This window comes from Notolabrus celidotus, chromosome 18 (genome assembly GCF_009762535.1).
Source record: "Notolabrus celidotus isolate fNotCel1 chromosome 18, fNotCel1.pri, whole genome shotgun sequence".
Taxonomy (NCBI): domain Eukaryota; kingdom Metazoa; phylum Chordata; class Actinopteri; order Labriformes; family Labridae; genus Notolabrus; species Notolabrus celidotus.
In genome coordinates this window covers 26867301-26893639 of record NC_048289.1, presented here as the reverse complement: position 1 = coordinate 26893639, position 26339 = coordinate 26867301, and the positions used below count along the sequence as shown (strand labels likewise).

General features: G+C 40.9%; 4 protein-coding genes across 8 annotated transcripts in view; 3 read left to right on the top strand and 1 right to left on the bottom strand.

The window, feature by feature from the left end:
- Positions 1 to 13950, top strand: part of wnk4a (WNK lysine deficient protein kinase 4a) — a 64614-nt gene extending 50664 nt beyond the window's left edge. The window contains exons 14-21 of the mRNA XM_034707210.1: positions 2350 to 2404; positions 2722 to 2853; positions 4246 to 5090; positions 6551 to 6638; positions 9942 to 10584; positions 11747 to 11952; positions 12037 to 12131; positions 12222 to 13950. Coding sequence (XP_034563101.1) covers positions 2350 to 2404; positions 2722 to 2853; positions 4246 to 5090; positions 6551 to 6638; positions 9942 to 10584; positions 11747 to 11952; positions 12037 to 12131; positions 12222 to 12224 — 2067 coding nt within the window. The 3' untranslated portion in view covers positions 12225 to 13950. The remainder of the gene's footprint in view (positions 1 to 2349; positions 2405 to 2721; positions 2854 to 4245; positions 5091 to 6550; positions 6639 to 9941; positions 10585 to 11746; positions 11953 to 12036; positions 12132 to 12221) is intronic.
- Positions 13951 to 15558: 1608 nt separating this feature from the next.
- On the bottom strand, positions 15559 to 18641 carry LOC117830489 (cytochrome c oxidase assembly factor 3 homolog, mitochondrial). Of its 3 annotated transcripts, none has more exons than XM_034708632.1 (2): positions 18296 to 18616; positions 15559 to 16175 (listed from the first exon to the last, which is right to left on the bottom strand). In XM_034708632.1, the coding sequence occupies exons 1-2, from the start codon at positions 18489 to 18491 to the stop codon at positions 16075 to 16077; spliced, it is 297 nt and encodes a 98-aa protein (XP_034564523.1). In that variant the 5' UTR covers positions 18492 to 18616; the 3' UTR covers positions 15559 to 16074. The 3 variants fall into 3 exon arrangements, with proteins under 3 accessions (XP_034564523.1, XP_034564524.1, XP_034564525.1); XM_034708633.1 differs by having other exon boundaries at positions 16064 to 16175; positions 18262 to 18641; XM_034708634.1 differs by lacking the exon at positions 15559 to 16175 and adding an exon at positions 18016 to 18056 and having other exon boundaries at positions 18262 to 18640.
- Positions 18642 to 18875: 234 nt separating this feature from the next.
- Positions 18876 to 26339, top strand: part of tanc2b (tetratricopeptide repeat, ankyrin repeat and coiled-coil containing 2b) — a 242485-nt gene continuing 235021 nt past the window's right edge. For 2 of the 3 annotated variants that reach the window (XM_034708630.1, XM_034708628.1), the window contains exon 1: positions 18876 to 18987. The gene's annotated coding sequence lies outside the window, so the exon portion shown is untranslated. The remainder of the gene's footprint in view (positions 18988 to 26339) is intronic. The other variant, XM_034708626.1, reaches the window with a different exon arrangement.
- Positions 19215 to 24940, top strand: cntd1 (cyclin N-terminal domain containing 1). The gene is made up of 7 exons (XM_034708631.1): positions 19215 to 19361; positions 22246 to 22321; positions 22449 to 22620; positions 22708 to 22870; positions 23007 to 23145; positions 24244 to 24340; positions 24508 to 24940. Exons 1-7 carry the CDS (start codon positions 19265 to 19267, stop codon positions 24619 to 24621), a joined length of 858 nt encoding a protein of 285 aa, XP_034564522.1. The 5' UTR covers positions 19215 to 19264; the 3' UTR covers positions 24622 to 24940.

Sequence of the window (26339 nt, the reverse complement as noted above, 5' to 3'; positions counted from 1 at the left end):
TTCCAGAATATGTGCCCACAATGAAGGGATGAAAGAATTCATGTTGGGATTTATGAAGCCTTTCTCAATCAGGATTCTGTGAAACTGTAAAAGAAGGACTTCCAGGAGTTGTTAGGAGCAGAGCCAGCCTGTATGAGATATGAGCTAATGCCTCATCAGATGCAGTTTGTCTGCTTAGAGAGAAAGAAGTGTCTGTTCTGTGAGGATGTATATGTTCCTCTGCAGAACACAAAGAACAGAATCTCCCAGTAAAAAGATAAACGCTGCTCAGAAACGATGTTGGAAATGAAAATGTGCGGTTTCAAGTTAACAAAAGACAAATCAGAGCAGTAAACTTCTACCTTGTTCACCATGTTTCCGACCCCCTGGCTGCACAATTATCCCAAACCGCTGTGGACAAATCTCTCCTGGCTCCACTCCAGCACCTGATTAAAACAAGGCATGGATCCCCTCCCGCAAACCATTATGGCTGCTCTTCCCAGCACTGTCCAGATAGAGCTGGTTAAGCCCAGATGAGAACCCACGAGCCCCAAGAGTCATCTGTTTGTCTTGTTTTTGGCTGTAGTAACTCTGGGACTGGGTGCTATTCTGAGAGTTTCTGGAAAGAGACGAGGTGAATAAATGAAGCTTAAGTCCCTGGAAAGAGACGCTGGCTGAGCTGATGCTATTTTGACCGTCACTCAAAGAAAAAAAAAACTAATAGGACTAGAAATGTAGAAATGCTAACAGTGATGCTGTACTCAGGTAGAGCTGTACTTTTGGGCTAAAGGCTAACATAAGAATGCTAATATAATGATAGGAATCAATTTTACGATCTCAAAGCTTGGTAGGAAATTTGATTTTGAAGCATTTTTCTTATACCTGATGAAGTTGTCTTCAAAAGCCAAACAGCATTTAATAGAAACATTATTTGTGTGGCTGAAGCAAGCTTAAAATTAATCCCATCATTTATTTGAAAAGAGAAACAAGAGAGATGATTAAGCTGTGCACAATGCCTCATTTACACTCATTCTGCCTGACTGGGATTAACTCATACAAGCTCAAGCTAGATGCCAAGCTCGTGAAAAACAGTGTGTTTGAAATGGTTAACTGTGACAGCATTTGTTCTCCAAAGTTTCCCACTGTAGCTTTAATTTATCTGGAGCAAAGTGAGCATTTTCACTCATATGCTGATGAAGATTCAGGCCCTTATTGGGATTTCAACATTGCAATCTGGTTGTATTCAGCATGGAATCAAATCACAATGTCCAAGATTTGGAAAAAAAATTTAAACTCTTAATTTTAGGGTTGAAAGGAGCATTGAAATTGTTATTGTGACTTGTTTCTCAATCCTAAATCCTAAATCCTATGTAGGTTGTGTTATCTTAAAAAGAAGGTCAAGAGACCTAAAAGAGGCAGGAATACCAATTCCCCACTGAAAAATAATAGAGAATATGTAAGAGATGCAAATTGAAACTGAGTCAGAGTAAAGTCAGAGTACGACCAAAGTCATCCTGAATTTATTCAGCTATGGATATAAACAAAGCAAGCTGATGAAAATGTGGAAACAGGAGTTATCTGCTAAGCTAATTGACCTCTGTAGTAAAAGAAACTGAGACATTAGATGTTAACATGAACAGGACTAAATATACTCTCTGTCTGCAATATAATAAAGAGTAGGAGGTAGACATCTTTTGCCTTTAAACACTTATGAGATCACTGTTTTTGCAATTTTACAATCTTGCTGCTGCAATATTTCACATTTAAAGCAATTGATCCTCAGTCAGTTAAAATAATTCAATGTAATCTAAGTCAGCCTCACTGTCACACTGACATCCCTCAGGTTTAATAAATCAGCAGAAGAAGAACTCCCAGTTTATTTGCCTTTCTGCACATGGAGCCGCATTACAGCAGCCACTTATTCTTAATATGAGGTTAAATGACTCTCAGTAAAAAGCACAAAGACATAATAACAGCCGTATTAACTGGTCAATAACTTAGAATTTATTGTGGAAACAGCTGTTCATAAATTACCAATAAATCCTTTACAGCTGTGTTAGTCTTTGCTTTATTGTCCACTTAATACACAATGTACTACACTGACCAGCAGTGCTTATACAGCCTCAGGGTCACTGACATCCAGCGTTATAGCTCCTTGTTTAAAGGGGCATTCTGTGGATAAATGAAGCTCTCTTAAAGACAGTGAAGGAATGACAGATTTACTACATGTACTATTTTATGATGCATTAATATGATCCCATAACTCTCTCTATTCCAGCTGTACCCTCTTGTAAGTGCTTGTTCTCAACCCTGCAGTGTTTCTGTTCTTCAGCTGAATCACAGCATTTTCTCAAATGTGTTCTCTTGCAGCCCAACCTGCACAGTCACACCCTGCCTCGAACAAACTCCTCCTCATCACTACCCGGTAAGGCTCAAATCTGCTCTGATGAACTTAATTCACCTATTAGTAGTCTAACTTTGCCTGAGGAAATTAAACGTGATGTGATCAAGTGAATGAATGACTCTTTGCTGTTTTTAAATCATTCTATAAAAGTTTTAAACTCACAAAGTAACATTTAGTGAGCGCCAGCTGCCTGTAAAGAGACTGTTTCTCTCCCAGCATGTCCCATTAACCTGCATCTGTTTGTTTCATCTCGTGTTTTAACTGTACATGATCATTGCATGTGTGTTTTGATATCTGTGCATGTGCATCCTCTCATGCATGTGTGTGTCTTGTCTTAGACTTTGGAGATCTTAACCCACATGTAGCTGCACGTGGCTTCCCTCTCCTCCCCAACGGAGACATCTTCACTGCAGACATTACTTCACCTGGGCGACCCCTATTACGCTCACAGTCTTTCCACAACGCCCCAGGTAAAAAGCTCTCAGGTCCTCGCACAAAGAGACCGAGCATTGTTTACTGTGTCAGCTCACTGAAAAAATTGTTACAGTCCTTTGGCAAAGAATAAGTCGGAGCACAGCTCAGCTACCTCATAAACTTCCTCCCTCCCGTTCTCAGGGCCCGCTCTCCGTATTGTTCAGACATTCGCATGGCGCCATCCGCCATCCCCACACCTCAAAGCCTTCTTCTGTGTCTGCTCTGTAGCCGGGCCTCTTGGGTAATTACCTCACCTGAAGGCTGCTTTCTGGCTTTTAGGGAGCCGTGAATGCTGTCGCTGTGAAGCATAAGCTGTTCTCCGGTTCTGCGATAGGCGGCAACATCTGTGTGCCAGCTCAAACTCTGACAGAATTTCCCAGAAAGGCTCCCACCCCCCCTTTTAAAAGTCTCCTAGAAAGAGCATTTGAAATCGATTAAGGAACACACGTACAGTATCTACCATATGTTCCTTGCTCCAGTCTCATTGGTCGTTCAAACATCCTCATCCCCTTTTGTCTCGTGTCCTCTCACTTCTGGAAGTCCACCACATGTCGCTTTCGCAATGCTCCTTGGCAAACCGCCACCCTCACAGAGTGTTTCCAAACCTATGTTTCCTTCAGCACGGAAAAAATACAGCCTGTTCTGCATCATCAGCAACAGGAGGCGGGGTCTTTAACTGTTGAGCCATTGTTGAGGTAAATGTCAAATCAATGGATGTAGGGAGGACATTGGCATCCTTAACTTTACCCTGAAGGAGTGATGAGGCAATGCAGACCGCCTTAATTTCACAATCAGACCCAAAACATTGAGTAAACACACACGTGTGTTCCATTTAAGCTGCTCATAAATAGTAAAGAAAACATCCTCACTTGCTCCATTGATGCTAAATCGCTCACAGACATCCAAGTTGTGTGTGCAACTGGTCCTGATGCAATTACAGTTAAATGCTCCTTTAAACAAAACGTCTCTGTTCAACTTAAAAAGCAATCATTTGAAAGTACAGGGGGGGTTTAACTGTAAGTTTTGGACGAGGGCTGTAGGAAGAGTTGGACTCATAAAAACCTGAGGAGTGAGGAAGACTGAGTGATCTGATTTCAGGTCAGAGCACAACAAGGTTTGGGAGGTTCATGCAAAATGTGCTCTCCTATGAACAGGTTATTTTAAGACTTAAGCCAACTTCACTTGTGAGCATATCTTTCACAAAGGAGTACAACAAAATATCAGCATTTGGACTCACCATCCTGAGCAGACATCACAGTAAAAGGACTAGTAGGGTCGCCCCCTGCAGGCCAACAGAGAGATTGCAGCTTGAAGACATTTTATGTTTTGTTCACTTTGTTCATTCTGTTTATGTTTGAGCTATAATCGTATTCATCTTTGTCTTCCAGGGTCTCCACTCCATTATCAGCACCACCACAACCCAGCATCCCTCCTGCCCCACCACCAGCACTACCACATACCCTTCATGGGCCACAGTCACTTCCCATTCCCTTACCCAGGCTCTCCTGGATCCCAAAAACCAGCCCTCCATCCTCCCCTCACGCGTGTAGCCAGTAACCCCACATTTCCCTCCGTCCCCTCCCCTGCACCCGGTTCCCCAAGTCCTCTGAACGAGACCCCGAGTCCTGTGAGCGGTGATGGTGTCAACATGTCCCCACCGAACCCCCAGCACCCCAACATGTGGCCCCCTCACACGCAGCCCCTGTTTTCCTTAGCGAATGTCATTTCCATGGCGATGAGCATGGCGCAGTCTTTCATCCCTCCTGCAGGTATGCCCAACCAAGGGATGCCCTCCTACCCGGGCTACCACCCTCAGCTGCCCAGTCACCTCCCCCATCAATCAGGTTACCACTCCGTCTACCCCCAGCATTACCAGACCTCACCAGTAGAGGCCTCTTATCCCACAGTGGGCATGCCAGCACAGAACAACTTCTACAACAGCCCTGAGCATATGCCTCAAGTTGATGGTTTCTCTGAGAGCCCTCATCCAGGCTGGCTGCATCCTATGTCTCCACCCTCCATGCCTACCACTCCTCCGCCAGTTCCCCAAGAGCCTCTGCATCAGGTCAGGTTCCCCAGTCCAACCAGTGTTATCCAGGAACACAATGTCAACCCTTTGGGTTCATTCTCTGCACACGTTCACACCCAGACTGCACCGGCATTGGAAGTGTCCTGTTCGAACTCCTCTTCTGACCTTTCTCCATCACCTCCTTCAGAGAGCCCAGAAAGCACTGTAAGCATCCTGTGGTTACTTTTTTAAATCATTCATTCTCTCATAGAAGATTCCTTAAAGAGGCAGTATGATGATGATGCTCATTTTAAAGGCCTCTGATAGCTTTGTAGTGGCTTTACATGATTTACAGCTGTACACATTATTTCTTTACTGTTGTCTTTGAAAACCCTCATTTCAGCCTCTGTCTGAAACACTTAATTTCAGTTCCCTAGCTTTTTCCCAAACACAGCATTCTTGAAGCCTCCTTCACTGTTGCCAAATATCAAAGTTGTGTTTCACTTTTTAAAATTACACATTTGCGCCTTTAACCGGATTCCTCAACTGGTGATGTCACGATTTGAGCAAATCTTGTTTTGATCTTACTGAAATCTCGTGTAACTTTTTGAACAAGCTGCTCAGAGCAGCCTTCAGTCAAATCACATTTACCTCACAATTTGAAATTTTATCCACATCAAGTATTTAACTTAATGTTGTTTTTGAAATATTAAAAAACACAGTACTACCTCTTAAAGGGCCTGTGTCCTTGAACACAGTCTTTTGTGCTGCCTCAGTTTCAGAGCACTTCTCACCAGCGCTTACTGTTGCTTCATTAATAAAGTTGTCTCGTGACTGTTCCCCTCCCTTTAGTCAAGACTGTCATGTGTTTCAAATGCTCTGTGTGCTTTACATGTAGGCTTTCATTCAATGGCATTTTATATGAAAACGTGAAAACAGTTGCTAGAAAGAATTCAGCTCTAGACCTGGAAATTCAACCTCTATAAAATGAGTGCTATTACTTTCTCTTTCTGTTGTTGGCAAAGTTGATATCATGAGGCCATGAAAGTCGTGTAGGAATGCAAATTGGTGCTGAAGTACTTATTTGATTAATTGATTTAGTAACAACTGATTAGTTTTATCAATACTAATTTTATTAATACTAATTAAGGCCATATATTGAAATAATTACAGATGCCAGCAAATACAATGTGACAAATTTCCCCTTTTCTGTTTTTATACAAATATGGGATTTTTATATAATTTCTATACAATTAAAATATTTTTAGGATTTAGATTTTTTGGTAAAGGAAAAGCAATTTAAAGAAAATAACTTTGGGCTCTGAGAAGTTCCTTCTTTTATGTTTTTTGGACATTTCAAAGAAAATTTCTTATTGTCCAAACAAATATGGATATCTCAATCTTACTTTTCTTTCTTGCAACATTTCCAATCCAACACATTTGCTCTTCTTTCTCCCATTTCTAAAATCTGTTACTACAAATTGTGGAGCTATTTGGATCATTTTAACTGAACAAACTTTAGGGATTCTTGTGGCCCTTTGAAATTGACTCAGAGGCCCACCAGTACTGAAATCTATATCACAGATATTCTTCAGATGACTATTTTCAGTGTCAATCACACATGTTCAGCCAGTACCCATTCTGCTGTAGCACTAATGCTGAAAATGTTTGTCCTTCTTGTGCAGTTATCATCCTTCAGCACTGAAATGCAGCCGCCTATCCCTGAGATGACTGCCAGTACCCCCAAACCAAAAGCCTCTCCCTCTGAATCTGGTAAGATCTTACTTTTTTAAGATCAAACGTTATAAACAAAATGAAATATCGCACAAACATGAAATACAAACATTAAAGATGCTTTGTCTCCACTTTACAGAAGACAGATGCTTGTTAATAAAGAGCAGAATATCCATGTGTTTAACTAGGTCACATATTTTATAGAGCAACCTGAACATTAGCATAATAAACACCCGAATGAATAAAAGAGGATCCTTCATTAGCCGTTGGTTGGATGTCTCATTAGAGAAGCAAACCCGATGAAGTTTGTTTACGTCCTCATGTGGTTGAAGTGTTTTCTCCTCAGTCACTGGACCACAAACACCTAATGGGGTGTAAGTGACCAGCCAGGGACTGGGAGGACTGGAAAATGACACAACTGTGTTATGTTTATGTTTGTACGCCAAACAAACACACACGCATGCTTGTGGTATACACACAAACTCAGCAGCAGCCAAATAATCTCGATGTTTCTCCCTCTGCTCCGTTTTATGATGTTTTCGGTCCAAATACAGTCTGATGTCTCCGTTATAGCCAATTTACCGTGCGACTTGTTTTTCACTTCCCTCACTCTTTCTCTCCTCTGTCTCCTTGGTGACATTATCACCCATTAACGGGGCCTCAGGAGCCGTTGCGTAACCAAGTCTGGATGTAATGTTCCATTCAAAACCAACACAAACGTAGGTGTGATGGCGGCCCTACCCACCGCTAACGGCCAATCAGGGAGCTGCCGCGCTCATTACGGGCCTCTCCTCCCACATCCACACCTGTCAGTGTTTAGAGCCCATATTCAACAGAGTCCCTCTGTTTCAGTGGGCACAGGCCCAGAGGCTCACTGTGTTTGCTGTTAGAGGGACACTCTGTGGGCAGACTGAGGCACTGCAGGATGTGACAGCCTGACAGCCTGACAGCCTGACAGCCTGCATATGTGCTGAGTTCCTTATGTAACCTTTATTTGGACAAACTTTGGAGAGAAGAAGGGACATCAGCAGGAACACATTACAAAGTTTAAAGTCAGACAAATGATAAATACACTGAGAAAGTAGAACATGAATCATAAACATGATAAATGAAAACATAGAAACCTGCTGTTAGATTTAAAAGACAGATTTTCCTTTCAATGCACTTAAAGGACATTATTTGCTATTTTTATTTAGATTTATTATTTATTAGAACTATTTCCTGTTTCATCAATTTATTTGACTTATTCTACCTCTGAACAACTGTAATGCTTTAATTTCCCTGTGGGGTCAGGTACTTCTGATTCTGAATCTGTCTCTGATAGTCCAAGACCAAAAGTGGAAGTCCCAAGCCGTCCACTGGGATTTAAAAAAGCAGCAATTTGATTTAATTTCTTCACAAATGTTGTGATTATTAAAAGAAAGAGTCATCATTCATGGAGCCTTTATTTTGCAGGGTGTTTCAATGTCATTACAGATTTTAGTTGCAGATTTATTGCCGTGAAAAACATCTGACAACATCTTTCTGTTAGAGAAGAGCAGCTTGTTTTATCTTTTTAAAACCAGTCTAAGGTGGAACATGTGTGTTAGTTAGTAAATAATAATAACAACAACAACAACAACAACAACAATAATAATAATCATGATAATTGATAGGACTTAAATTATGCTTTTCTAGGTACTCAAAGAGCCTTTACATAAAGTGTGAAAACAATTAAAAAAATAAAAAATTCAAAAATTTAAAAAATAAAACAAAGAGAGATTGGGTGTAGAGTAGAGGTTATGTGTTGTGGGGGGTTTTTTAACAGGAAAGTCTTGAGGTGGTTTTTTAAATGATTGAAGAGAGTTAGGGTTGAGGATGTGTGGAGGGAGAGGGTTCCAGAGAGTTGAGAGAGCGATGGCAGAAGGCTCTTTCCCCCTAGCTGCGCTGCTTGGTCTTGGTGAGGACAGGAGATCTGAGGCGGCAAGATGTGGAGTGGTGTTTAAGGAGGTCGGTCACGTATGAGGGGGTGGAGTTATTAAGGGCTTTGTAGGTGGTGAGCAGGATCTTGAAGTGGATTCGGTGCTGTATGGGGAGCCGGTGAAGATGGTTAAGGAGTTAGTTAGGTAGTTTATTTGACAGGGACCATGCATGACACAGCTGCTGAGCCAGAGTTAGCTTTATAAAGCTTCAGTGGTCCCCGGGCAGGAAGATCTAAATACATACTGCTGCTGTCAGGCTGAAACCTCATATCTCCAAAAACTACACCTTTTCAGGAAATAAAAACAAGCCAGGATTCAGTTACAAGCTCTTTTAAATGCTTTTCATTGGCTGAAATTTTGTAATGCCCAATGCCACGCACTAAGGGTGACCAAAACATGATTTTTTGTAAGAATAACTAAATTATGAAATATGGAGATACAAGGTTTCCCGACAGTATAAAAAAAGACAATATTCGAATGACTAAAAACAACACAAACTTCCCAAATAGCATATCAAATCACAAAACATTATCTCTAAGATTGCAGTATACAAAAGTTAAATCAGTGATCACATGACTGGTTTGTCCTCTAACTGAAAATGCAGAGTGTATAAACACTGAAGTCTGTCTGCATTAGACAAGGAAATCAATCAGGACATCACCGGAATCTAAGAGCACGATATAATGAGCATGAGCGTAAGTGACAGAAAAATGTCTTACCATCCCTGCAGATGTCTCAACAATGTGAGGATGCAACAGTTTGTTATCACTGCTGTAAATTAAGGCTCCATTTGTACTCAGAGATAATTATTTAAGGAAACAACAGTGGGAACAGATTAAGACTCGTTTGAGGACTGATACCAAGAAACAAAGACATGATTGGATTATAATCACAGCTCCGCAATCAGAGCGAACTGACGCTTTGTTCGGATGATCAATCACCTCTGATCAGATTACACAACAGTCAATACTGATGAGCTCATGACTGACTGTCAGGCTTATAAAGTCAGCATCCAGATGTTACAACGTCTTAATCATGGAACGTAGGAGTAAGTAGAGAGAGAATGAGATCATACACTAACCAGGAAGAGTTTAATAATCCGGGAACACCTGGAACAGTGTGGCTGAAGTAATGTTGTGCATTGTTGTAGTTTTGTAATTTCAAACTTAGAAGAAATCATGTTTTACAGGACATATGTGCAGTTTTAAAAATGCATGACTCACATTATTTGTGGGGTACATTTGCTTGAGTTACTTCATCTCAAATATGCTCCATTACTCACCTTTTCTTACTTTGTTCTCAAAGATATTTGCAGGATTTGAAAAAAGAAAAAAACAGCTGTTCACTTTGGATTAACACTTTTTCTTCCTCTCCTCCACAGAAGTTCGCTCTGCTCCGCTCACTGTCGGGCGATTCAAGGTGACGCCCAGCATGGACATCCCCCCGCCTGCTGTGTGCATCATACCTGCTGCTCCTCAGCCAGCAGACAGCAGCAGCAGCAGCAGCAGCCAATCAGAGAGCAGCACCGAGGAGCAGGGGGAGTCTGAGACGAGCCTGGGCACCTCCCTCACCCTGTCGCCTCCTCACCCACACCCCCACAGAGCGCTGACAGGGGTCAAACAGGAGGTGGACGCACAGGTGGGTTGGGTTCAGAGCCAGGAGAAACAGCAGCAGCAGCAGGACAGAGAGGAAGAAGAAGAGGAGGAGGAAGAGGAGGAAGAAGAGGAGGAGGGGGAGGAGGAGGAAGAAGTTCAAGGGGATCGACAGAGGATGAGGAGGAGGACGAGAAGGAGGGCGTACAGCTTGAGTCTGATGGGGACGTCGGCGGACAGCGGGCTCTCTGTTACAGCTGCAGAGATGGAGGGGAGGCTGTGGGACGGAGCGCCCGGCAGCCCGCAGTACAGCAACGCCCTTCATCACCTCTGGATGATGACCTACAACAGAAACACTCCGTACCTGAGCAGCGACGACTCAGACAGTGATGATGAAGACATGCTGGTGGAGCTGCAGGAGCTCAGAGAGAAGTAAGTGAAGCCCAAACACAGTCGATCCAGAACAAAACACAAGTAACAGCACAGAGGTGACTTTTCAATTCATGAAGGGGATTAAAACAGACAATCAGATACGTCTCTATCTTACAGAGGGGGATCAGGGCCACTGACAAAAGGTTTTTTGGAGGTCAGGCCAGTAAAAACTTTTTTTTTTAAATCAGACTTTGTTTTCTTATTTAATTCTGAATTTAATCTGAAAATTCTATATAGTCAAAAGTCAGAGAAAAAAAGAATTAAGCAAATATCAGATCTCACAAAAAGAAAAAAATGTTGGCCCTGCCTCCACATTTCCACCTTATCCCTTTCTGTACAATCAGGAGTGGAAAATAAGAAAAAGTATTTAAAGTTGTTTTTCAGGGATTTAAAACTCCCATGACTTGCACAATCATTTTCAGATTAAGTTCGTAATCTTCTGTGAAACTTTGTGATTATATTAAAACAACAAAGAGCTTATCTAGAGTTATATTTTAGGATTTTTTTACCTTCATTATGTAGGACAGCTGAAGTGAGACAGGAAGTGTGAGGAGTAGTGAGTTGGAGAAGACTTCAGCAAAGGGGCCTTGATCGTGATGCACACTTGTACCTCCAGGCCATCTCTGGCAACACAGAGTTTTGTACTCTTAATCTTAAAGGGCTTAATGAGAACCTGAAAACCTCCACTTTATGATCACAAATCTCATTTTACAAAATAATTAAATCAAATTCTGAAGCATTGATCCGAAAAAAAAACAACCTCTGTTTGTTTTATTTATTATTAAGGACTGTTAAATGTCCAGATTTCGATTTGCACCATCCTTGAACCCATGGTGATGTCTCTAAACTTTTGTTGCAGCCTGATAAAAAGTCAGAATCCTCAAAATGTTTTCATTTCTAACAAGGCAAACTGAGAAAAGACAAAACTTCCCACATGGATCCAGCAGATGTGTTGCTCTTCTGCTTGAAGATTCACTTTAAAGTGATTAAACCATGATCATAATGCTTGTAAATTAACTTTTGGAGTAAACAAAGTTTTGTTTCAGTTTTGCTGAGGATAACTGTTCCAAACTAATCAAGTTTAATTAAATCTTTGGAATGTTGTGCAACCAACTTTTTGTGGTCAGTCACTTATATCTGCTCTCTTTGTGTCCCTTCTCAGACACCTTACAGAGGTACAGACCCTGCAGGCCGCCCAGAAGAGAGAAATCGAGGAGCTGTATGAGAAGATGGGAAAGGTTCCTCCTCCGGGCATCGTCTCTCCTGCTGCTATGCTCTCCAGCCGACAGCGCCGTCTGTCCAAGGGAAGCGGCTTCCCATCGTCCCGCAGGAACAGCCTGCAGCGCCTGGATATGCTGCCACTCCAGGGTGAGGATTTAGAACATTATTTTAACTTTAAAATATAAATTTTGAGTCTGAATGTTTCATAAAAGTTGTATTTTTTAAAATCAGGGATCATTAGGAGGAACTCTCTTGGAGGCAGCAGCAGCAGCTCCCAGGATAAACCCAGCAAAGGCGTCACCTTCGCCGCTGACATTAGTAGAATGGTGAGTAAACGATGCAGCATTTGACCTTTTCTTTTTGTCACTTTTTAAAGATAAACATTAAAAACACCCTTTTCCTCTCTTTATCTCTAGTAAGAAACTCTCAGCCTAGCACGCTGTACTTTTGGACTACCTCATCTGAAGTGTGACTGCAGTGGTCAAACCCGTCCTGTAGGAGGAACACTTGTCACTGGCACACCGATCAGCGAACAACTCTCCTCCAACAGTGTTCAATTACCTCAACGCTCAAATAAACTGTCATCAGTGACGCTGGATTTACACAGGAGCTGTAACATCCCGTTCTCAGCAAACACATCTGGTGAATTTATCGCAGCTGAAGCACAGAGTACCTACCAATGTGTTGGAGAAGACGAGTTCTTTTTCTTGTAAATAAACTCTCAGATCCACTGGTTCAGTCACGTGACCCTGCAGAGTGTCACATCACAGGGTTCTTTTTAATGTTCCTCTGAGCGAGCTTGTTGTTTGAACGCAGTCGAAGCGTAGATCAGAGCGCTGCCCTGACTGCGACTTTGACCCAGAGTAATAATGATAGTTACTGTTTCCCTGCTTGTCTGATTCACTGCCGTTGATCAATGTGAGCGCAGTGATGTGAACCCGCGGCGAGGCTCGGACACTTTTCCTGACAGCTGTATAAAAAAAATGACGACACTTCTGATAATCGTGTTTGCTGTAGTTTTTGTAGATTTTAAAGATGTCTCAGCACCTGCTGACTGCACAGTGAATACACTCTGATCATTGCCTTCCAGGGGCCGTAGAGAGCAATCTAGATGCTTTGTACAGTTTGATTACTATGAAATCATTTTGCTGAAGTTGTGTTTTGACACCTGATGAGATGACCTGCATACTTTGGATTCAGCCTGAAGGAGCTCAGCTGCATTTTACCGGACATCTTTAAATGTTGTGAAAAGGATATCCCATACTGACATCATGTGAGACAGAGTTATTGTTTGTTAAACAAAATCAGTGTTTCAGTGAAAAAACATGATTTTTTATTAACAGTTATAAATCATAGCATAGCGCTTTCTTCAGCACAGAGAGAGACTCTCTTTTAAACTGTTAGTCTGGCTTCAATGATGCAGACGACCTTAGCTTCAACGTCAGACAAGGATTCAATTAAAATGATTTCTTTGGTATTGATTAGATGTACAAAATGAACCTAGGTTTGAAACTACTGGCTTTCCTGTTTATTGTACATGTGTAAATAGTAGAGTGCATTTGTAGATCATGTTTACAAGTTAAGAGTAAACTAAACCTTATTTCTTGCTCAAGCAGAATTCATGTTTGTCGCTTGTTCCGTAGATCAAGCACCTCGTGCACTTTAGTAAACTCTATGATCCTTTCACACATATGTGGATAAAACTGTGTTTATCTGAGGGAGAGCGGATTCTTTCCCTGTTCTTTTTTTTCTCCCCAGAAGCTCATTCTCCAGTTTTTTTGATCACAGTAATGAAGATCAACCCTCCCAAGAATTTTGAAACTAGTGCTTTATGGGCTCCTGACAGAGATCAGTCCAAGCTGTGAATGTGTAGCCGTTGCCTTATAAAAATGTTCACAACACACACTGAATTTTCTGGCAATGGAACTCCTGTAAGATTTTCCAAAAGTTCATAATATATTCAAAGAAGTCTCAAAATTTTGAATGTAAATATATAAATGTATTGCTTTCTGAAGCTGCTGCTGTCCTGCCATGCTGAATCTGTGCCTTCCCCTTAACAATGTCTTATTTTATATTTGTACTCAAGATTTGGTGGCTAGATCAGACGACATATATCACGTTTTGGCAAAAATAAATGCAATTGTACAGAAAAACACCTCCGCTGTGATGTCATCTTTTTCCTGCTTTGAAACCATAGACTGTATAAAATATGGACGTAGTATCCGTGATGTCACCCATCTGTTTCTGAAGCGCTGTTTTGAGGCCAATCATTGGCGGGGGCCATATTGCTGCTGTGGAGCGATTGTGATGTAAAGAGGCGGGCTTTGAGCCTCCTCGCCAACAGCTACAGTGTTCCCGCCTGTCAATCAAGTCAGCTGTGCCTCTCATTGGAAGACGTTTGAAGCACAAATCTGGGATTCATCAATATATTCTTACTTGAATTTGTTCTTACACTGCGAACAAATATAGAACTTCCTCCGACCATGCGTACGCACAAATGATGACGACCAACTTTCTCAGAAAATGTAAACACATACTCTTTAACTAAATGCACGGCATATTTGAACTACTTTCAGTAAAAGAGAAAGGCCAGATGACTGTCATATAGCAATCTGGCAAAAATAATGGCAGAAAACTCATCACATTTTCTATTTTTAAGGTTTCATTTCAAGGTTAGCTACTATTTTTGTTGATGTTTTTTTATTATAATGGGTAAAATGTACTATTTTAGACAACTTAAAAAACTAAACATTATGGAAGACATCTCGCAACCCCCCCCCCCATGTGTGTCTCGTGACCCCCCAGGGTGTCCCAACCAGGGGTTTAGCTCGCCTGGCTGGAGGTGAAGCTTTCAGCAGTGTGTCTGCCCCCTAGTGGCTGGCTGCAGTACAGGTCCAAAAATCCGTCTCCCCCATTCATTTGAATGGGGGAGCAGTCAAACTTTAAAAAATAAATACACGTCGTACGAATGTTTCTCACATCCGTATGCTGTGGTGATATGTAGTAAGTATTTGACTGTTTTGTGTTCAAGGCCTCTTTTTTCTGAAAAGTTTCTTTTTCGTTAATTAGAGTTTAAAAAACGGGGTTTTACTTCCGGGTTTCCTTTGATTCACAGCCGCCGTAGAGAGTACCTTCAAAGGACACACAGCGTCTTGTGATGCTATGCTGTAGGGCGGAGCTCGTTACAGTGGCTTCGCAGGCTCTGGCTGCACAATGGCGGCGCCCAGGAGCGGGATTTTTTGGCTTCAGAACCGTACAACGGGAAGAGGCGGAGCAACGCTGTCCATTTTTATTTACAGTCTATGGTCCCAACCCCCACTTTGGGCACCCCTGCTCTAAGAAACAGATGGCTAGTTGGTGAGCATATTTTATGCTATATTTAGCTTAAGTCTCTATCCTGTTTATGCTTAAATGTTGTTGTTTAAATGTGAGATATGGCATTAAAACCTGGCTTATGACTCCATTTGCGAGTCCCCAATATTTTTGAAATTACTGCGTTATGAAAAAATTCACCCCCTGTACAGTGTGTGCCGATCAAGAAATGAGCTATCCAGACTACACTTGTCTTTTGTACCAGGCTGTAAACATGTTTATTTCTGATGTACAGATCAGCTTTTTTGAATTGGTGTGTATGTGGTTTACGGTACTCCCGAAGCCAGCCTCAGGCGGATCCCTGATGAACTACAGCTCCGCATTGGACTCATATTTTTAGACCGGAGGTTGCCGCTTGGTTGAAACATAAACAGACAAATATTTGGAAAAGATTCTATACATCATAGTTTTATTATACAAATCATCTCATCAACTTAAATATGGTTAACAGCTTGATCTCTGTGTCATTTCAGCAGTGTCGCTGCGTCGTGCTTTTAAAGGCCACTGTAGATTTAACATAATTTAGCGTCTACTTTTAAAATCTTCCTCTGGCACTGAGTGTATCACATGATCAGAGTTGGACACTTCTCTGAGAAGGTGTTGTAATTCCTCTACAGTCTAGGTGGCAAATTAGGGTCAGTGGATTACTCTTTCCCATTTACTCACTCAAAACCAGGACAACCAGGACACAGATAGCTGACATCAGCAACCAAGCAACACAACTCCCCTTCACATTCAGGGGGGGAAAAAAACAAAGTCCACCTCTGTCTCAACACGATAAAAGCTGCCGACCAGCCATGGAATATGAATGAGTGGCGTCAGCGTCCATGGAAGTCCCTTCTCAGTTAAGTGCAGGACAGACACACAGTCTGAAAACTAGCAGGTGACGCGCGCAGCTCAGTTGGCTCCAGTCTTTGGTCCCTGCGTCCTTCGCTTGGCTTCTTCGTCCATCTCATCCATAATCCGCTCCTGGGAGACTGAGTAGAATGTGTAGCCGTCTGGGTTGAAGGTGAGGAGTCAAGGCAAATGTTTGATAAGAAGAGGAAGAGTGATAAAACATGCAAGAGAACAGGGGAAATCAACGTTCTTAATTTGTCCTGACTTGTGACATACAGCTGTCGTATTGCTGATAGTGCCTTAAAGATACGACCTCTCTTAACAGGTATCTCTTTGAATTTGATGCACGCTGTCACTACTTCAAGACTCCTCACGGTGGCACTAATCACATTATCATTGCACTTTATAGACATGTTGTATTCTTTAGTTAGTCAGATATCATGATGTACTGTTATATGATTGTCTTGCAAGTTATCAATTAACACAGAGTCGCTGAATCATTAAGTTTTTGTGGCCCTAAGCCATGTATTGTGTATTGTATTGTAGAGGTATCCTGCAAATCTCACCAAACCTAATATCAACCATTGCCCTATTCTTATCTCCTAAAACTGACTGCTTAAAAGTAAGTGTTTAGTGTTTTAGACTAAAGCATGAAACACTTCCTTATCTCAGGTCATTTTTTAAAACTAGTTTTGTAAAATGGTGTGATATGGGAGCACATTTATGATTGGAAAACACATTGCATGACAAAATATATACAGAAATGCATTCCTTCTCGTTAAATAAAGGGTTAGTTTTGACCTACTGCAGCTACTGCAGTGTTTAGAGGGTACGGATATAGAGGTTGTTTCTCTTTGAATGTAAAAAAGGCTGCAACTTTTATACCGGTTCCTGACTATAGTGATATTTTTGTACATGTACGCCTCTGCTCAGTGTCTTCACAAGATTGATACAGCTGTGAGTTGTACTCCCGGGTTGGATGGCCGACTCTGGCAACCCCTAGGTTGGTACATTTTCATTTATAAAGGCAATTTTGGTCTGCTTCCACCCTACCTCTGTGTCTTTATCATATAGAAAAGTGCTGAGCAGTATTTATTGCTTTCCCAGGACTTTTTTAAGAAGAAAGAAACGTACTTTGTTAATCCCCAGGGGGGAAATCCAATTTTTTCACTCGTGTTGTTTTTTGGTCATGCTACACGCACAGTTTTTTGGTATATAAAAATACAATCATGCACACACACACATGCAGTGGACATGCACTTTGGGAGAGATGTCAGAGTGAGGATACTGCTATCAAACAGCACACCCCAATCAGTTGGGGGTTGGGTGCCTTGATAAGGGCACCTCGGCAGTGCCCAGGCAAGTGAACCAGCACCTCTCCAGCCACCAGTCCACTTGCCAAACTTTGTCCATGCTGAGACTCGAACCGAAGGGTCGCCGGTTCGAGTCCCAGCATGGACAAAGTTTGGCAAGTGGACTGGGTTGAAGGTCTGAGCTACTGTCGCCCCCAAAAAGCTTGAAAGCTTGAACAGAAATTGGGAGAAGGGCTTTTAGGTATTCTGCACCCTCAGCCTGGAATTTATTGCAGAATAGCTTGAAACTCAAAGAGCTGGTAAAACTAAATGTATTTAAATCTAAAATGAAAGACCTTGATGTAGAATCCTTAGGATGTTGGACAGCTGCCTCCTAGAGAATTGCTCTGTAACTTTGTTTTTTGCTGCTGAATGTCTTGGCAAGGTATCCCTTGAAAAAGACAACTTTGATATTAATGGGACCAACCTGGTTAAATAAAGGTTCAATTAGAATAAAAATTAAATGAATTGATTCATTTTAACATAACCTGTGAAGGTAGGAAACCTGACTGTTACTATTCCCAAAGCTCACTTTTACACACGTTTTAAGTCCCAATCAATTCTGGGATTCTATTTATTATCTTTGAAATAAAAGAGCATCTATTTATATTGATATTCTGATATATAAACATTATAATTGGACATTCACCTGGGCACCAAATTTAACACACCTCTTCTGCACAGTGCTTCCTGGAAAGACAAACTGTACGGTTAGCATCTAATGAATGGAAACTTCGTACCTAACTCCTAAATACATTAGCTAAACATGTCAGTAAATGACATGAGTTTACCATCAATAATATTTCAAACATGCAAAGATAAAGTATCCTAAAGGCTTCTTAAAACACAAGAACAGGATAACTTTAGCCCGCTAAGCTAACGTTACATAGTTCACCTTGTGATGACGCTACTGCGCAGGACAAGGATACAGATTCCCAGCACGAGCGCTCCAATGGCGAGTCCTGTCACAACGTTTCGTGCGCGCAGCTTCTGCGTCTTCTTCTTCCACTGCTGGAGCTCTACCTGTCTGATGAAGTGGATCTGCTCCTGAGAAAGACCCTCTTTCATGGGGTCTATCCTGGTCGCAACGGGAGCGCTGGGTTCTTTCGGCGTCTTGTCAGCCATGTCTGCTGGAGTCAGGCAGCATGAAAGGTTGCGTCGCAGCAGTTATACGCACAGCAGAGGTATAGATGGTGTGCTGGCTCTGAGGGGCGTGTGAACTGGCGGTGAGTAGCCCATCCGTATGCTGTGAGATCTACGCCGGACGGTTTGAGCGCCACATCCAAATGAGTCCCCAAGGCAGCTACATGGTTCCTAGTTCCTACTACCAGGCGGTTCTGTCAGCCGAGGGAACAGCCCCATCTTCTGGAGGAAAAATAATAACATTATTTTGGACACATATTTACAACCTTCTGAAAATACAGTATTGTTTTCACATGTCAGTTAGCATAAATGGCGAAGAGATATCTGTCTTCACCGAGCCACAAGCTACGTTACAGGTTTCGAGAAGTTTCTTTCGACCTGCTCACAGAGTTTCTTATTCATCTTAATAAAAGAAACAAAGACAGCCTGAACACTTTATCTGACTGTTGCGGTTGTTTCAAAGACAAGAGACTGCAGGGTAAGTGAAGTTTCATTACTAGTAATTTTCTAATACAGAGCTACTTTAACGCTGTTTAGCAGTTTATATTTTTGAATTTAAAAGGTAGTTTGATTACAAATAAATAATTTAAAAAGTTTTGAAATGACTGTACTATTTGTTTTCCCATAAACAGTCTAAATTGTGTATCTTTATTCCAACTTTGACACGAATTTTGCCCGTTTTGGGGCCGACGCCGACCGTTAGATTTGAAACTGGTTTGAACCGGAAATAACCGTTTCATGATTTTATACAGTCTATGGATGAAACAACACTTATTTCATATTTATGGCCTATATTCGCGAAGAAGCATTTATTTTGTCCTTTAAGACGAACATATTATCTTCAATATTCAGGTAAGTCTTTATTGTTCATTACATTATGTGTAACTTCTGGGTTTCTAACTTTCTTTTATCAAACACAGCTGTGACGGGTGTTAGCCTGTTAGCTAATACCTCGTTATACACATATAATAACAATAATAATAATAGTAGTAATAATAATAATGATAATAGTTATATTAATATTAATAATGATAATAGTAATAATAATAATAATAATAATGATAATAATAATAATAATAATAACTTTATTTATATAGCAAAAACAAATGTTTACAAAGTGCTTTGACAGACAAAACATGGTAGAACAGTCTATGGGTAGAACATGAACCCTAAACATGATAAATGAAAACACTGAAACCTGTTGTTAGATTTAAAAGACACAGATGTTCCTTTCAGTCCGCTTAAAGGACATTATTTGCAATTTTTATTTTTACTTTATTAGAACTATTTCTTTTTTCATACATTTATTTTACTTATTCTACTTCTGAACTACTATAATGCTTTAATTTCCCTGTTGGGTCAGGTACTTCTGATTCTGAATCTGTCTCTGATAGTCCAAGACAAAAAGTGGAAGTCCCAAGCCGTCCACTGCGGGATTTAAAAAAGCAGCAATTTGTTTTAATGTCTTTTAAATGTTTGATTATTAAAAGAAAGAGTCATCATTCAGGGAGCCTTCATTTTTCAGGGTGTTACAATCTCATTATGGATTTTTAGTGCAGATTTATTGCAGCAAAAAAAACCTGACAGCATCTTTTTGTTAGAGAAGAGCACCTTGGTTTTATCATTTTAACACCAGTCTAAGGTCGAACATGTGTGTTAGTCAGCTAGTTAGTCAGTTAGTTAGTTAATAATAATAATAATAATAATAATAATAATAATAATAATAATACATTTATTTATATAGCACCTTTAAAAAACAAATGTTTACAAAGTGCTTGGACAGACAGAGCATGGTTTAATAACAAAGTAAACCTTTTGACAGACAGAGAGGAGGAATTTTAACAATGCTAATACTTGAGGTTAAAAATAATACACGTAAATTAAACAGAATGAAATGGTGTGACAATTGACCAATAAATCATTGTTTAAGAGTTTTTTCAAGGAGAAATACATAAAATAGATAAAGCTTACATATTTATCTTACTTAATTATTTATTTATCTATTTATTTCTTGTAATCATCTGATCTTGTTAACGCTACCATATTTTTTAACTTTTCTTTCCACTATTACTTATTTTATTAATTTTACTGTATTGATTTTATTTTATTTTGAAGTATTTTATTTATAATCATGCCTTTTACAATTTTACCATTGCTGTTGTTTTCTGTCTCTCTGTTATTCTGTGAAGCAGTTTGGACTGCATATTTTTATGTATGAAATGTGCTATATAAATAAAGTTGAGTTGAGTTGAGTTGAGGTGGACAAAAGTTATGATAATAAAAGAAAAGAAAAAAACGGTTAGAAGGACGAAGTCACATAAAAATAGGGTTTAAGAAGAGACTTGAAAGATGTCACTGACTCTGTGTGCCTTATCTCCTCAGGGAGGTCGTTCCAAAGTCAATATATAAACAGTGGTGGCCACAATTATTAGAACACCTGATAGATCTGAACATATTGACCTTTTTTGTGCCTCCAAATATGTTTCATTTCAAAATGTTCATGAAACATGCAGATGGTTGCTCTGAGCACAACAAATATCAGATGAAGTGAGTCCTGCAGTTTTTATCCACTTTAATATTTGGTATGTCCACCTTTTGCAGCAATAGTGTCAATATATTTCCTGAGAACTTCAACACTGATGTTATCCCATGCCTTCTACAACTCAAGCCAATGTGCAATCGATCTGTCCAGTTTATTCTCCAATTGTATGAATTTAGAACATTAGAACATTTTAAATAAGAGGCATTATATTTACAGTGACTGTATACTAAGCACATTATTTGATGTCATGCTTGAGTGCAATTCTGTTTTACTCAGCACATTGATTTTACAGCACAGGATTTCTCTGAATGGCCCACTGAACTTCACGCTCTTATAACTCTGACGTCTTCACACACCTGGGATTGTAAGCCCTGTCATTATAGTAACAGGTTCTTAACACAAACTGCTCCAGGTAGAGTCACCCAGCTGTCAGCGCTTCAGACGACATGCCCTGCCAGCGAGAAAGAGCCAATGGGAAAACTGTGTTATTAGCTTCTAATGAACATCCATTTCTTTGTATTTGACAAAACAGCTCAAGTTGAAATAAAATAACTGAAAAACCTCTGTTGTTGTACCTCTGTCTGGTTCTTTGACTTGTTTTGGATGGTGTGAGTTTCGGATTACCAAAGTAACCTGCAGTTCTCTCAGGATGAATGATTAACTTATACTGTTGTTTCTTTTGATCGAACTGGTTAGAGGAAAAGTTGCCCAGTGAAGACTTCCTGGTGGGTGGTGATAAAACCCCAGCATGGTTATGATATGCAACTCTATGTATAAAGAAGAGGAAATCATAGTTAGATAAATATATACTCTGACTCTTATAGTTTCAGAACTTTTTGATGTATGTCTTTACTCGACCGTTTGGTCCTAAGTGTTATTTCATCCCATCATCTAATCCTCTGGAGGATCATTTATACCTCGATAGAGAATGAAAAATACATTGTTTCTTAAATTACAACCTCAGTTAGTTTCTCATAAACGAAAATGAATAATTATACCTGGAGACTTTCACTTTAATGACCCCATTTCACAGAGCAGCATGATATCACTTTATAACACACATTTATTGCTTTCCTTTAATGCATGCATGATAACGCTTTACAGATTCCTTCCCGTACATCTCTGTCAGCTCTATCCTGACTCTCTATTTAATTTCTGCTTCTTTAAACACCCTGCCTCTCTCTGTGGTGCTAGAATACATCCTCCACATAGCTAAAGACCTGAGGCTCGATCCCCTCGTTGGATACCATGCCATCGAATTACTTCAAAGGTAAGACAGAGATGCACTTTTGTCTTTCTCTGCTACACCCACTTTGATATTGGTTCAGCCTTGCCTTTCGATCAATAATTACCCCCCCTCCCTCCTCCCTCCTCCCTCCTCCCTCCTCCTAACCCAGGTTCATGGTTAAACACCTCACAGATTTGTTCACCACACCTACACCTCAAGGTGCGACCACTGATCCACTAAAAAGTTATGAGGGTGCTGTGTTTGACAAGCTCAAGGAGAAACTCCCTCTTATCATCTTCTCCTGTGTGCAGCTAGCAAGCAAAATGTCTCTGCACAGTCTTGTAAGTTCTGCAAAGCCTTCAACTAATACCTTTAATAACCCTGAATTAAAACCCTGGTGGTTAATCATTCTTTCAACACATTTCTAGATCATCGACAACAATACTGCCGTGCATTTTCTGCACTCAATTGGCCTCAGTGTTTCAAAGCAGAAAGTCCTGGATGCAGAGCTGATGGTTTTGAAAGGGCTTGATTTCAAACTATACGCCCCTAACCCCCTGTCATACGTGGAAATCCTTCTGGAGGTTCTCGGTAAGGACTCAAATCTAATCAATGCTATCTGAAGCTTTCAGATGTTTAAAATATGGTGAACTTAAAGGCAAAGAATCTGTGAGGATGATTCAGCCTTACTGTTGAAGAGCTGAAAGTGTTGCCTTCAATTTCACAGGATACAACGAGCCGTCTCTCTCTGTGGATCACCTGTATCCCCTGTGCCACCATGTTCTCCAGTTCGTCAGCCTCCAGAGAACTGCCATCTATGACGCCCTGTTAGCCATCCAGTGTGGGAGCCCATCCACAGAGCAGAGGTATTATGTTTCTCTTTAAGTCACAGCTTCCATTTTTTAGGGAACAGGTGGTCCACATTCCGGCTGGGTGGATGAGCTGTTGATTTGAATAGACCAGCTGGGTCTGTTGTTGTGGATTCTAATGTTTCTCATGCCTGCGTTGTGTGCAATGCATGTATCTAAGAGCTCTAAAAAAACAGCGTAACAAGCTGTTAACACAACATTGATGTTGATTTGGCAAACAGTTGCTTATTTACATGCATTGTATTTATTTCCAAAGCTCACACCCACTCTCCTGTTAGCTCTGATGAGGTTTATGAGAAGTTCTGAGAGGATGATCTGCTCCATAGCTGCTGAGTTCTCTACTTTGTTTACCAGCTAGTCAGCCCCTTACGGCCAATTTCCACCAGATCAGTGTCCGGTCCGTCTCCGATCTGTCACGGCAGCGGATCTGATAGGTTTCTATTCTAGTCAATGTGTTAACTTCCACTGGATCTGCTCCGTTGCGTTCAGACTGCGTCTCTGGTCTGGGAGGTCAGAACACAACGGATCAGATACAGAAGAATTCTATTTCTGCCGGATGCTGGAACAAGACGCATCAATCAGCACAGATCAGATCGAGCAGGACAATAAGTCAGGCACCAAAACAACAGTTTTTAACTTAACTATGACAAAAAAATGTAATTTTAAGCAGAGTCAGGCCTGATGTCAACAGGTCAGAGGTTTTCAGAGGACGATACAGACAACATGGATGAGGAGAGGAGGAGTAGAATCGTTGATTCAGTGATTACGGCGGGCAAACCTCTGTCGCATGACTCCAGCTGTCCGGCGGTCCGGAGACTGACCGGACACATATCTGGTAGAAGTAGTCCCGTGTAAGTAGTGTACAGTGAGTTACTAGAGCTTTTTCAGCTGCTTCCTGAGGCCAAAAACAACACCTGTAGGGCAGGGAGAGTGCAAATTGACAAAGAAGAACAGCAAGCAAAAAGACTTCATTAGGCTTCACAGAGCTGCAGAGTTTGGGGATAATTCTCCTCTTTCACATAACACAAAGTCACTTACCAATGTTCATATCAAAGTATTGATTACATCTCCTGTAATATTAAACTTCCCAAACAGAGAGAAGTTTGTGACAGTGACCGAAGACTTCATGCTTCTTGGTATTGGTGTGATTTCTGTGGCTACCTTCATCTTCGTTGTCAGTAAATGGGAGCAGGTGACGTACTTTAATGAACTCGCACAAGCTTTCCGTGTCAATATGTAAACATGATGTGTTGTCATATCTAAGCATATGAAGTCATCTCCCTTATCAAATCATAATGTGTGAAAAACACCTTCCTCTTACTCCTTTTGGTGATCTAGTCTTTCTTTAATGCGCTGCAGGTGGTGGCAGAGCTGAGTCACATCACAGGAATCTCACAGAGAAGCATCAGCGAATTCACATGTGTGACAGTGAAGCACATCGTTGGAGACAGATCTCCTGCAACATCGACTTGACTTTTGTTACCATCACTTTATACTACTGCTGTTTGTGATGAAGTTGTACTACTGCAACTAAGACAGGTGTTTACATTTAGAACAAAGCATCTGTGCAATGATATACCTCTGAAATGGAACTCTAATAATCATTTTACATCTTTATGGTTAATTTTTATTATTTTTTGCAAATTGCACCAAATGTATGTTTAGTTTCTGTGCTTTAAAAGTAATATAGATCTTCCACCTGAAATATTCAGTGTCACCTGCCAGATGTATTTCTACGTGACTTACAATGAACACTTAATACAAAATATAATAAACACTGCATTGACTGTAACTTCTTCTTCTTATCTTTGTTATTCATCCAAAAAAAAAAAAGTATTCGTTTCGATATAAGATCATTCAAAGTGCACATCTTTTGACAACACAGAGCTCTGACTCTTATGTAGACACAGTTTAGCTTGGAAAATTCAATTCATTACCATTAATAACAAATTCAATAACACCACTCTGATTCCATTATCCCATATTCGAAACCTCGGTATAATTTTTGACACCAACCATATCACCCACATCACCAAAACTGCCCTCTTTCACCTGAAAACATCGCCCGACTCCGGCCACTACTCTCCTTCCCTGCAGCTGAAACCCTTATCCATTCATTCATTCATCACCTCCAGAATTGATTACTGTAACAGCATCTGATACAGTTCATCATCCAAAGTCCTCAATAAACTCCAGTACATCCAAAACTCAGCTGCCCATCTACTCACTCACTCCCGTTCCTGTGATCACATCACCCCTGTCCTCCAAAACCTCCACTAACTCCCTGTCCCCCAATGCATTCACTTCAAACTCCTCCTGACCTACAAAGCCCTCCATCACCTGGCCCCCTCTTATCTCACTGACCCACCACACCCTCACAACCCGTCCCATGGTCTCCGCCCCGCCAATGAAAATCTCCACCACCACCATGCCAGACCTAACGCTGCTCCACTTCTACGTCGTTAGATAACTCAAGTATAAAGCAGATGTCTTGAGTCCCTACACTATCAGAGGTCTGTCATCTCCTTCATGTTTGTTTTACTGAAAAGGTGTTTCATCTTGTTCTTGCTCTCAGGATGTCTTGGCTTTGTTTGCCTGCCTGCTTCCCTATGGGTGTATCCATCTAATATCCCTGTCTCACATGCTCAGACCTGAGCTTGTTGTGATACATTTCAGGGTGTACTTTCTTGCCTTGGGAAAAGAAGATGCCAAAAAAACTTTGTTCCAAAAGAAATCAAACATATCCGATTGCAAAGAAAGAAAATAGAGCTCGACAAAGTCACAGAAAACATTCTTAAATAGCATGGAGGTTTCTGAATGAATAGGTTTTAAAAAAAACACCGGGTGGTGGGAAAACTCGCTGGTAGCTTCCAACGTCAACCAGCAGTGCAAATCTTAGAAAACGTGCATGTGGATGCCAGGGGGGCTTTCACTCTGTGGGGGATCTTTGAAGTCTCTGCTGAATCTGGAGTTATGCTGCGGGTTGCGCTGGAGATAGTTTGAAGGCAGGATGCTGAGCCTTTATTCCATCACTCTGCCTCCAATGAAGCACTTTCCTCAGAGCTGCAGGGGGACGACTGCAGGGGGCAGGCCAAGAGGTTCTGGAGTGTCTGAGAAAGCTTTAAAAATGGGGACTTGGATTCTGTTGTGCTGGAACTATAGTAGCACTGTGGGTGTGCTCTACAGCTGGT